We start from the raw sequence: 13,329 nt of genomic DNA on the forward strand, positions 1-13,329 counted from the left end.
GGTAATTAGAAAAGACTCCTCTGTTGGCCAAGGGATTTCTGCAGCCAACTCATACTGGGCTATGGACATTATAGTTGGATTGCCATTTCTCCTTTCTTTCCTTCTCTGCAGCCCTATGAAAGGGTTTGTTTGCAGGCTGCATTTAAGCTGCCAGTAGAATCAAACCTATGTCTGAAGTTACCAGGTGTAGGTGTCACTTGCTTCCCTTGTAAATGGTAAAGCACCATGGGCTGTACATGCAAGTGTCCAGCATTCTATGAAGTCATATGATATCCTAGCCTTTGCCATGCCATGATCGATGGCTCCCTTGCAAGGATATTGAGGGGGCATCCCCAGTGTCCAAAAACCATTAGAGCTGATACATCCTAGTGGAGTTGCCAAGAATGGTATGGATGTGACTGTTGAGGCTGATGTGTTCATTTCTGTATTTATTTCAATTTACATGGCTGCCTTCAAAATGATGACTCTGGCCAGCTAATGCCACCATAAAAAGCACCATCAACAACAGCATAATAAATACATAACTAATAGCTGAGATAAAACCTAAAAAACATCAAATCACAATTAATGGACCAATTTCATGGGTTCTGCCATATATTCCAGCCCCCATGCACAGTGGCTGTGATTTTGTCAGTACTGTTTTGCCTTTCACTTAGCTGTTGGGACTCCCATGCAGCATCCATACAGCAGCTGTCCACTTATGCATGTGTGAAGAAGCAGGCATAGGTCCACTAATCATGGATGTGATTCTACTAGCCATATTTTTATTCAGTGTGTGAAGGGGCCATGGATGCATATATACAGTATATTTATCACTACCTTTAGGCCAAGCTTCCTGGTTTTAGACTAATAAAACTAAAACATTTCACATACAATTATTAATACCAATCCTCAGTATTGTGCATTTCTGCTTTCTTTAGCATTTGCAGAAATCAGAATGTAAAGGATGTCACAAAATACTTTTTTTTTCCCTACCCTGATCTGAGCTCTAATCTAGACAAAAAAAAATCTCATGTAAACCTAAGCAGCATCTGTTAGAAGATTCATAAGAAAAATGGCTGGCTTCATATGTACTCTTGATTTGCAAACTGGAGGTGTTAATTAGAAATAATGCCAACTGAGTATGAGTTATATGAAAAAAACAGAGATCAAAATGCAGATATGAAGCATTTGAAGGAATTTCCTTATGATAGTATTAAATAGTGACCTAGAGGCCTATTTATTTATTTATTTGACAATTTTTTATCACCGCCCATCTCCCCACTAAGGAGGGACTCTGGGCGGTTTACAATAGAAAAAAAAAAAAAACTTCAGTACAAACTATAAATTTACTCATTCCCATGCTGATCTGCCTCTTTCCTTTCATATAATATATCATTCCCCAACCTCATGCCTTATATATTTGATGGATTTTAATCCCTATAATCCTCAGACAGCATCACTATGGTTGATGAGCTGACTGGGCTTGACAGTTGATAGCTGTAACTGATAGTTGTAGACCAGCTCAACTAGAAAGCATGAAGTTATCAATGTGACAGAGCTCATAAAATGAGAATGCTCATTATGTAGGCTCCTCACTGCCCTCACACCAACATCTGCAGTTGATGTAGAATACACACAAGGAAACTGGTGAAGCAAGATATGGGAAACAATGTGAACATCGTTATAGAAACCAATATATACTTACTTACCTGGAATAAATACTATTTTATAGGATTTACTGCTGAATAAACATATATAAGCATGGACTGTTAATTGTGGTGCTGTTGTCTAATCTAAATCATATCTATGTTGATTAAAAAACTCCTGTTGATTTCTTTGTATAATACCCCAACTTGGCATGCCTGCCATTCCCAACCCTTGCTAGCTGGGGAATTCTGGGAGTTGAAGTCCATACATCTTGAAGTTGCCAAGGCTGAGAAGCACTGATCTAAGGGGTATTAGGTTGAGAAAACTGCTATATGGACTGCCAATTCTCGGTGGATTTTGTAACAACAGTTTTGTTTCATTTAATTTGATGTGTTATTTAAGTCCAAGGCCTAGGCAGAGTGAAATGTATTAACGTTAATGTTATTAACAATAATGTAGATTATATACAGGTGGGGTTTTTTATTTGTTTTCTTGCTATTGTTATTTTATGAAATAGCCAACATCTCTGTGGAGGAAGGCTTCAGTCAGCAAAGGGAGGGAATGTTAAGAACAACTCGGCAGATCAAGGATGTAGGGTTCTTAAGCAGATGCTCTTACAGAATGACGTATTTCTTTTAAATTTTGTGAGCGCATCTCCTGTGAAAAACCTGCTTTTTTCATCTGTTAGGAATAAGATACACCCACCTTCTACCTCTCTTTGAACAGAAGGTACAGGTTACTACATTTTAAAAAATTTTCACCAGCGCCCCAATGTTTCCCCCATTACGGCAGATTGGTGACCACTTTTGCTAATGCAAACTAATTTCCAGAAGGGGAAAATATCATCCTTTCATACTGCCTATCAGAAGTAGTTTAATCTTGTTTGAAATGCAACTTACTACATTAAATGTAAAGAGAAGATAATGAAAGCTGAAAGTGTTGGGTTTTGTTCCTAATAGTGCTTTTCTCGTCCATGATTTGAAGCTGATCTTTCATTACAGGTCATGTGATAGCCATCTGGGGCCAAAAGACCTTTCCACCTTATTGTATAGCATTATTTGCCTATTCAGTATTCTGGCAAAAGGAATTAAAGATAAATATGCTAACTTTAAGGCCCTCTCCTTTTTTTCTTTTAGTATGAGTTCAAGCAATGCCCTTGCATCTACTCAATGAAAAAGCTATGTTTTACAAAGCAGTGAATCTAAGTGCTTGGATCTAAGAGTTAGCTGGCTAGCTTCACATATGAATAAACCCTGGATTTTGCCTTGTCCTGATGGGTGGGATGGGGCTTTATCTCTTTGCTTGTGCAGGAGAAGTGAAGTCCATTCTTTGCACAGAGGCAACAGTGAACATCACCATTGAGATGGCAGTGTGGTATTTGCCTGGCACTTGACTGATCTTGAAAGGTTTACTTCCTGACTGCAGATAGAGAAAGCAAAACAAAGTCAGGGCCACCCTTGTTCCTAAAGCAGAGAAAGACAGTCTAGGATCCTTCAGAAGTTTTGGACTACAATTTCTATAATTGCCTATGACTGGCTATACTGGCCAAGGTTAATGGAAGCTGAGATCCAAAATACCCTGAGGATTCCAGCTTGCTTATCCTTGCCCTGTGCATTCAGCCAACACTGGTGCAAAGGTAGAATGACCAAACATTTTGCAGGGCTAGAGACATTTTGAGAGCAAGTTTGGCATAGTGGTGAAGGCACCAGGCTAGAAACCAGGAGACCATGAGTTCTAGTCCTGCCTTAGGCACAAAGCCAGCTGGGTGACCTTGGGCCAGTCTCTCTCTCAGCCCTAGGAAGCAGGCAAGGGCAAACCACTTCCAAAAAAACTGCAGGGACTTGTCCAGGCAGTTGCCAGAAGTCAAAAACAGACTTGAAGACACTCCCCAAAAAGAGAGAGACATTTTGAATCTAAGCTGGGTGAAACTGGTTAGTTGTGTCGGTTCAACCGGTACAAGACCTTGCATTCAAGAAGGGGACAGATTTTAAAAACCAAATCCACTTGCCTGACTTACTTCACAAGGTTGTTGTGAGGCTTGCATAGGGATAACCCATGTGCATCAACTGATCTTCTTGGAGGAACATCAGGGATATCATTGATTTCTGTTTCAAATTTTCTGGCAGAAATAGCTAACTGCTTTTCTTAACTCATTTTTCTTTTACCTTTCTATCTTTTTATGCTGTGATAACAAAAAAGAAAAATGATCTTTAAGTGTATGATTTTAAGATAAATAGCATTCATTATAACATAAAAAACATTCAGAGGCTGCATAAAATACAGAGAATTTTTCATTGCCTGAAACTTGAATTAATTAGATATGCAGCTAAAAATCGCTCAGAGTCCTTCTTTTGGGGGAGATGAGTGGTAACAAAATTTGAATAATAAAAAATAATAAAATAAATGTTTGCATTTACATAACATGCTTAGCCTGGTTACTGAGTTAAATCCATTTTGTGGGTTTATACAGCACATATAGCCATAAGCTAACTAAATTGGCTAGATTCATAGAACATGCTATGCCACAAAAAATAAAAACCTACCAATAGAAGAGAATATCTGTAGCTCAGGGTTGAACTGTGGAGTCCTTGATGCTCTCTGAACATGGTAGTTTGCAGACATTTTATTACCCAACCAAGTAACATCATCAGTGCTGGTGAGTGTGGGGTTTGCTCCCTGTTTATATACGGTAACTTGCTCTGCCAGTGTGGGTGGGGGTGTGGTTTTCTCCTTGGTAGTTTCTTGATTCTGCTTGATTGATTGTCTGGTGTTCATCCCTGCTTATCTGAGGGTTGGTTGCTGGAAAGGATGTGTTCTGGGTTGTTTGTTTCCTTCTTAGCTTTTTTATTGTCTCTTTTGAATGTTGTATAAATACGGTTTATTTCTATGTGTCTATTGATTGATGGCTGATTTGTCTGAATGCTAAGCTTCCAGGAATTCCCTAGTATTTTTGGATTTAGCTTGGTCTAGGATACTCACAGTTTCCCTGTCTGTCTGTCCTACATAGTGGCTGTTACAGTCCTTACACTGTATGACTCCTGTTTTCTTGGGCTACTGGTCTTTCAATTTACTTGCAGAAGGCTTTAGTTGGTTTGTGTGCTATGGTGATGCCGTGTGGTTGTAATAGTCTGTTGGTAGTTTCTGAGATGTTTTTGATGTATGACAATGTTATCCTTTTCATAGCTTGTGCTAGTTGTGCTGTAGTGGGTTGAGTGGTCAGGCACTTTTTCATAAAGTTGCATGGGTATCTAGTTGCATTGGTATACCCTAATCAAGGAACTACCAAGGAGAAGACCACACCCACACGGGCAGGGCAAGCTACTGAATATAAACAGGGAACAAACCCCACACTCACCATCGCTGGTGATGTTACCTGATCAGGTAATAAAATGTCTGCAAGTAAGCAACCAAGTTTAGAGAGCACCAAGGACTCCACAATAAAAACCTAACCTAGGCTAACTTTATAAAGCTTAACTTGTTGAACAAATGCATCTGCTAGACCTTCACCGGAACTGTTTAAACTCATGGTAGAAATACAGCCAATATTTTACTGCAACATCCCTGACTCCTGAAACGAATCCTCCCACTTTGGTGTTAACCACTCCCTCATCCCTAACATAGAATAATATTTTATCATGGTTTATCTTTGTATAATGTTTAAAGTAGCATGAAATCAAAACTGGAAGATGCTTTTTAAAGGAAGCAGCAGTAGAGAAACTGTCTGATCTTTGATTGAAATTTAACTAAAATGTTGTCTGCGATTTCTTTCCTACCATTCTCTTGTGAAAGTTCTTTAAAAAGGTATCTAAAGAGCTGCTTCAGGATCACTTCTGCTAACCCAGTTTAGGATATTTTGCAGTGTTGACTCTCTGTCCCACCCACCCCCTCCACTCCCCAAAATAACTTTGCTTTACTGAAAACTGCTTTGAAAATTTCTCTTGGATTTAAAAGCAAGTTTATGGAAAACATTCCATTGTTTTTAAGGAAAACAAATCTAAATATCAATCCTTTTCAGGCACACTAATCTAGTTTCATAGATAATGTTTATTCAAGTCTTTTACTAATTAATTGCAAAAAAAATGTAGGAGAATGTGTGATTTCTGCTGAGTATCATGTGGATGGGAGAGCACTGTTACTTGAAGAACTTAATACATTGATACAGTCAGTGAACTTTTCTTCACTGAAGTGACTTTTCTACTCGAAATCAGTAGTAGAGTGGGTCAAGAGTAAGTGTGAAACTGTTAACCCAAAGAAAAATCCGCTAGGACCTTGTTATGCCCAAGGTCCATAGAACTGAGAGTTAAAACTCATATTCATTTCATTGGGAGCCATTCAGAATATTAGAATAGAATCCTTCAGATTCTAACATCCAGTAGCCAAACTACCTTATACATTGTGATTGTTTCTAAAGAATAACCATGGGAAGTGCTTTGTTTCAGGACCGTGAAGGGTAGAGCCTTAATCCTTTGCTCCTACACAAATAATCCTCACAGTGAAACTTTTATTTGCTGCACAATGCAAGATTCTGTTGGCATCAACCACAGGTTCCTTCCTGTGGTGAAATGTGGTTTCTTGGGCAATGGGGCAATTTTCATTGGGTCTGCAATACAGGAACAAAGTATTCTCTGCTATACACTGAAGCCCTGTGGAAAATTAACCAAGAAAGCAAGAGAAATGTAATCAATAGCATTTTATGCTCACACTGCTCACGATGGAGTTTATCTGACATCTTCACAAATATGCCAAGTTAATCAACCAGAACACTTAGAAGGTTGGTTCACACACAGATATGCAGTACTTGATTCCTATATACCTCATTACAGGCAGCTAAAAATGTGAACTGAATGAGAAATAAGAGATTTACCTCTGATGCTAGAAGTGCAATGGCCACACATCACAGAGACATTGTTTAATACAGCAGTTAATAAGGAACGTGCATGCTTATGTCTAGCTAGCAGTGTCTATAAAACTTTGATGCAGTCTGGTGTAGTTACATCAAGTCTCAGGGGGAGTACTAACCTTCACTCTGTGCATATCTACTAGCTGCAAAATGCAGACTTAACTCTGATGTTACAGTAAGGAAAAATTCAATTCAATATTGAATTCAGATTCAATATTACAAAGAATGTAATAACAGTTTGCTGTAGGGTCAGAATCACCATTCTCTCATGCAGAAAACAAAGAAATAAAGCAAGGCACAGATTTGCACCAAATTTCTACTGAACTAAAGTAGTATAAAACTCTAATGCTAGGCAATAAAAAGACCAGCAAAGCAACTCAGACTAAGGCAATATAGTAGTAAAAGAAAGCCCTTTGTCATCATCCTAGTTTTAGCCTAGCTGTTACTGTGATTCCACATTTTTGCCATTTTATAAGATTTTCGGTACCCCGAATATCTCTTCTTCTATAAATGGCATGTTTCTTCTGGGCAGCTGCATTATTCTTCGGTACTAATGATTAGCCCCAACGTTTCTAAGGACCGATCTGCTTAGTTTGGGGATTCTCCCACAACAGAATGATGCTCATGATACAAAGTTAGGTTTCCCTTCCTTCCCTAAGTTTGTCTGTCTCTGCAAATCAACATCTCCTCCTGGGGAGGGATGAGAGATTCTTTGCTTACCATGATGGCCTCCGCTTGTTTAGAGTCCAGCTCAGACACTGCCCGCCGGAAGCCTTTGCTTGAAGAACTGGAGGCGTTGGGAGTTGGCATCCTTGCTGATGAACTGGCTGAGCTTCCAGCACTGCTTCCCCTTCTTATTCTGGATTTTTATAGGACAAGTCTGACGTCAAAGACCCTCTCTGATCCCCCTCTATCCCCCTCCCTCCCTTCAGCCTCAGGGAGAGAAAAGGGGAGGAGGGAAGAGATGCAGAGGGGAAAAAAACCACTTGTGTCCCATTCAATGTACTATCCACAAAGATGACAGGCACCCAGCTCCTGCAAGCCTGCTGTTGGCTCCCTGGCACCCCAGAGTGTTCGCTCAGCTCAGTTTTTTACCCTGGGTTTGACTATACCTTCCTCTAGCCATATGCAGGCTGAACAGTCCCAGTGAATTGACTACAGTCTGCCTTTTGGTAAATGTGGCTGTATCAGCCCTGCCAAACAATATGTAACAAGGAGAAAATAAATGAGAACAACATTTTGGATGAGTTGAGTCTGTGGTTAAAGAAAGGGGATATAATAAGGATTTGGGACCTGTGTCTGAAATCATTATTAAGAGTTGGTGGAGACCTTTGGGGAATTTTTGCAGGTCAGAAGAATGGAACATTGGTCTAAAACAGTATTTCTCAACCTTGGCAGCTTGAAGATGTGTGGACTTCAACTCCCAGAATTCCCCAGCCAGATGCTGGCTGGGGAATTCTGGGAGTTGAAGTCCACACATCTTCAAGCTGCCAAGGTTGAGAAACACTGGTCTAAAACACATGGAGCAGACAGTTTCGGATCTTCCACAGCTATGTAGGAAACGGAGGAGGGCAAATGTTAGCCCACGAAAGGCAAACTTTCAAGCCTTTGGGAATACACACTTGGGACTTACCTACATTCAGTATATCCACAAACACTGAAATAGTAGCTTTATTCTGTGACTGTTCTCCTGCTCTCCCACCCATATGATACTCAAGCAGCATCTAAATACAGAGGCTGGACTTAAATTTCAAGGTTGACAAGCATTAATAAAACTACACTCCACACCTCAACATCCTCAATAGGGTTGATTGGGAGGTATATTTATTTTCTTTTATAGAAACTGAATTCTTCTTCTAGATCCCAGAAAGCCTACCTGTTTTTATATTTTATATTCATTGCCTGATCAGGCTTAAAATGCTCCAGATTAAATGAATAAAACATTCACCCTCTGCTTAGTCTGCTAATTTTTATTATCAAGTATTCAGATATTTCCATGAGGCTGGAAGCCCAGGCATTTTTGATGGATCTGGGAGTGCAGCCTAGTGCAAAATGATCTATGTGCTTTAGATCAAGAGGAGGAGATCAACACCCAACAACTACTATGAGCATGGCCAACAGCCATGAATGCTAAGTGTTCCCACTCCCTGAAATAAACTGTACGCACACGCACACACATACACACCTTGCTTGTTTGTTGGACTGATGACCCCATCCACTGGCAATTATTCTAAAGAAGCCAAACAGATATAGATAAATAGATAGGGATAGATAGAGATATTTCCACTTTTAAAAGGCACGTACATGGGGCAGTGGGGAGAGAATTCTAGAATTCAGGAGCAGATCATCATAAGCTGTATATTGAGTTGTGTTTAGAACTGCTGTGTTAAATCTCTGGTTCATCTGCTGCCAGCTAATCCTATAGAAAGCAAGTCTACATACATTCCATAAACAGGCCAAATAAATATATGAGGACCCATTTGGTGCACATTGCTGGCTTTTTATTTTGTCACTGGATCGAGAATAACGGTACCATTATGCACATCCTTTCATAAAGTGCAGATTCCTAAAAGAAGGTAGGTAATGGCTAAAAATCATATTAATAACATAGCAGATGGTTAAATTTGTCAAGTTTGATTCTATGTTTTCACATTTTTCCAATATTATGTTGGTACTGTTACCTTTCTGAATGAGCTTGAATTTCTTCATGTAAGACCTACCTAAACCTTCTTATAAAAACCTAAACTCATTTTAGCAGGTACTTCTTCTAACCAATTGTTTTACGCACTTCTGATATACCTAATTTTGCAAGCCACTGTCCCTAATGTACATTGTGCACTGTTTTCCCTTACATGTTTCTGTGTACATTTCTATTCTAATATACCCATTTTCTTAGGCATTTTCAAGTGGTAGGTTATATTGCAAAAATTTGAAAAGCTGCAGATATCACTGTTTAATTATGTTGTAGTTTGTGCAAAGCTTTGGGAGGTGAAAATTAAATAAACTCACATTAAAATGTGAACTAAATGAATTTTCTCTGAAGGTTAACAGTCCTTTCCAATGTTTGAGACTGAAAAAAAAAATCCTACATAGGCCCCTCAGCAATAGCCAGATGGTTTCCACCTTTGCTGGCAATATAATAGAGATAAAATGGGTGGCTGTCACTGTGGCCCAATGTGCTGGTCTTTCTGTCATCTCAGTTCAGAGAACAAGAAGGGCCAGAGGCAGAGCAACCTGAGTGAGAAGGAGCCTTATGTCAAGTCCAAGTCAAGAGAGGGCGAATTGGCACTGGACCTAGACGCTTTAAAGTGTAATATCATAACAGAGAAATTGACATGAAGATCCTCCCAGTTAGTTTACACCTAGCACTAGGTGTTGTAAGTCCTGGAAAATCCAGCATGCCTCATTAGCATGTGAATTAGCATGTAAATTGAGTTGTCCCACAATGCAACTCTGAGGAAGCTGTTTGTTGCCAGTCCCACTTCCTCTTTCTCTCTTCTTTCTTCTTCCACCCAGGGAGAAGCAAGCATGCTGCTCTGTTCTCCATTCATCAGGGCCATGTGCTCGGGCCTTGATGAAGGATTCTGCCACTTTCTTCCACACAGCTCTTGGCAGCAAAGAGGGCTGAGGGTTTAGGGCAAACTAAGTATTTAGAAAGAAAAGAAGAACAAAGGAACTTCATCTTTTTCACCAAGATGGATGTAACAGAACAACCAAGAATAAAGTCAGTAAGATTATTTTTACTTCTTAACCTAATATGTCTAAGCGTGTGATTCTTTATGCTTGGGAGGGCTGAATGTGTAAGACCAATAACCTGTGTTTCTCTGACATGGTCACTGAAGCTATTTTAAGATTATATTCTTTTTCTGTGCCAGCTTCTCAACTGTGTTATAAGCTCTGCTCCATTTCAGTGGTTCTAGCAGGCCACTAAATTGGCTTCACTAGGATGATAGCTTAGTGATCTGAGGCAGAAGATGGCTAATCCCTCTGACTCACCGATTGGTCAATGGGTTGGATTAGAATCTATTGGCCAGGTTTGTCAATCTTCTTTTTCTTCCTTTGTTCTTCCTCTTTCTCATTGACTCTTCATGGGTAGAGAGAGGGGGATGTTTTGCAGAGTGAAACTTGCTTGTTTTGTCCCCCCAAGGAAGAAACCTAACAGATAGAATATGATTGCTAGAGGCTGATCTATATCTTCTTTGGAAGGACAACAGAAATGGACATACAGCAGCAGTTTCTTAGAGGTGAGCATAAAAATTTGTAATGAATAATTCAAGTGAACTACCAAGTGGGCCTCCTCATCTTTCCCATTCCATAATCCTCAGCATTCCAGTTGCAAGGATGGAGAATTGCTGTACTACAACAAGGTAACTTCCTGCTAATATTTGCAACCCTTAGATCCTTCAGTGTAGTTACTAATTTCTTTGCTTTTGTTGCATGTAGCACTAATGCAATTTGGGTATCTAGCCCTATCTTAGCATTTGGGGCTCTGTAGTCCAAGCTGGTAATGGAGAGAGACAAGCTGATAGAATCTGAAGGGATTATGAACGTCACTTTGTTCTCCCAGTAGATTCTATCTGAAAAGATTATTAGAGTACAATGCATCAAGGAAGTTATATGATGTGGTTCCTGTAACAAGCAGAAAAATGAAAACTACCCTGGGGGTTGGCTTAGTGGAACCGATCAAATGGAAGAGAGAGAGTTCAGGCTGTGCTTAAATGCAAATCCAAAGGAGATGAAAGAAATGGCATGATCAAGGGCAACAATGTGAATCCTTGGGATGCTTGCTTTGACTTCTGAGTGTTGTTTTGGAGATATAAAGAAGGGAAAATATACCTTCCAGGCATATGAACGGAGACTTTATAACCTTAAAATTCTGTATGAAATGTGCCCATCACTCAAGTACTTTCATATGGGTTTTGTGTCCTGAAAAGTTCTAAATGATTACATTCCAGGAATGTACTAAGAGCTGTCTGCCTAGTTCTGGCACTGACATCTCTTTTTGCTAGCGTTCTCCTGAGGAGCTGAGGCACAAGTGTAGGACTGTTGTGGAAGACAAGTGTAATGGCAAAGAGGCATAGATGGTCTCCTCCATTTTTCCCTGTGCTTTCTTGTATAAAATGGCTTCTTCTTTCTCAATTCAAATCCTGAAGACCCTTTCACAGCCTGATACCTTCAATGTGGAATGAAGCCCATGCTGTAGCTAGAAGCCTTCAGCCTTCTGTAATCTCTTCATAGGCCTATTGTTTTTGAGGCACAGCAAACCAATAAATGTGGCACTTGGGGCAGTTTGCTGTTAGAGAGTTTGGCTTCCTTACTTGGGTGATCAGGACTTACATTTATTCCTTGGCTGTAGCTTTCTCTCTGGAGCCCATACCCAGTTTGGGCTTCTGGTATTATCATCAAGCAATAACATTATGAGCTCACCAATGCCACTTTTCTGGATCTGGCAGGCCTGAGGAGGGCCAGCAAATGGCCTGCTTGCTCCCTTTTCCTTAGGTATCCATTCTTTAGTCACACCATGGATGAAGCAGGAACTGCAGAAGCAGCAGTTGGAGGCTTGGAATGAGCTCAGCTTTGTAGGAGCTAGCAGCACAACATTTTGTTCCAGACTTGGTCCAAGGCACCTGCAATGGGCTGACAAGTAAATATGGCAGTTGAATCACTTCTGAGGTAATTAGCTTTTGCTACTAGGAGCTTCTGCAAGGAATGGTAGAGCTAAAGCTAGCCAAACCAAGATGGCCAATAGTACTGGAAGCTGATGGCAGCCTAGATAATAACAAATCTTGAAAATACATGCAATAGTTGCTCAATTGGGTGAAAAGACATTTTCCGAAGTTCTACCCCTACCTGTGCAGATTGTCAGGGCTGGGAATGTGCTTTACAAAGCTAAGAAGAATCTAGAATCAAGATGGCTGTATGACTTGTGAAAAGGACAATACAGTAGATAATACAGAGGAACTTGAGGGTAGGGAAAAGGAGACACCTCAAGCACAAGGAAAATGCCAGAAGCAGCAAGGATAAGGGATAATGAGGAGGAGTATTGTGAGAAAACTTCATCATTTTTATGTATCATAAAATCAGGTTACAGAAATGACATCACAAAGTACATTGCAATGTTTATAGTCACATCTTGTGGTAGCAAATTCCAAATGTTAATTATGCATTGTGTAAAAAAATATTTGTCCTGATTTTTACAAAATTCAATTTCATTGGGTGCTCTCTGGTTGTAGCATTTTGGGAATGGGGAAATAGCTTCTTCTTGTCCACTTTATTCTCACCATGCATAATTCTGTACACCTCAATCATGACCCCTCTCATTTGCCTCCTTTCTAGACTAAGAAGCCCCAAATGTTGCAACCTTTCCTCACAGGGAAGCCATTCCAGCCCCTTCATCATCTTATTGCCCTCCTCTGAAACTTCTCCAGCTCCACTATATCCTTTTTGAGGTGCAGAGACCAAAACTGCACACAATATTCCAGATGCAGTCACACCACTGATTTATATAAGGGCATTTCCCCATCCATCACTGCTAGCTCTGATTCCATTAGAGTCCTTTATTGAAGAGAGGGTCCATTCCTTATGCAGCCATGAATGCATAAGATCGTATCTCATTCCAGTGCCAACATCTGGACAGGGTTGGTCTTATGCATTGGCCCAAGGACTAAGCTTGCCATTTAGTGGAACAAAACAGTTGCCTTGGTATTTGATGCTGGGTGACATCAGCAAGGTGTTGCGAAATATGGTGTACATTGGGTGATATATCCTTCACCATCAAGTGCAATACAGAAAACTGCCTA

General features: G+C 40.1%; 1 protein-coding gene across 1 annotated transcript in view; it reads right to left on the minus strand.

The window, feature by feature from the left end:
• The window catches only part of TH (tyrosine hydroxylase), a 29,796-nt gene extending 22,443 nt beyond the window's left edge, over positions 1 to 7,353 (minus strand). The window contains exon 1 of the mRNA XM_063289343.1: positions 7,250 to 7,353. Within this exon, the coding sequence (XP_063145413.1) occupies positions 7,250 to 7,339 (90 nt within the window). The 5' untranslated portion in view covers positions 7,340 to 7,353. The remainder of the gene's footprint in view (positions 1 to 7,249) is intronic.
• Positions 7,354 to 13,329: the final 5,976 nt, after the last annotated feature.

Source organism: Candoia aspera, chromosome 1 (genome assembly GCF_035149785.1).
Source record: "Candoia aspera isolate rCanAsp1 chromosome 1, rCanAsp1.hap2, whole genome shotgun sequence".
In the NCBI taxonomy this organism is placed as follows: domain Eukaryota; kingdom Metazoa; phylum Chordata; class Lepidosauria; order Squamata; family Boidae; genus Candoia; species Candoia aspera.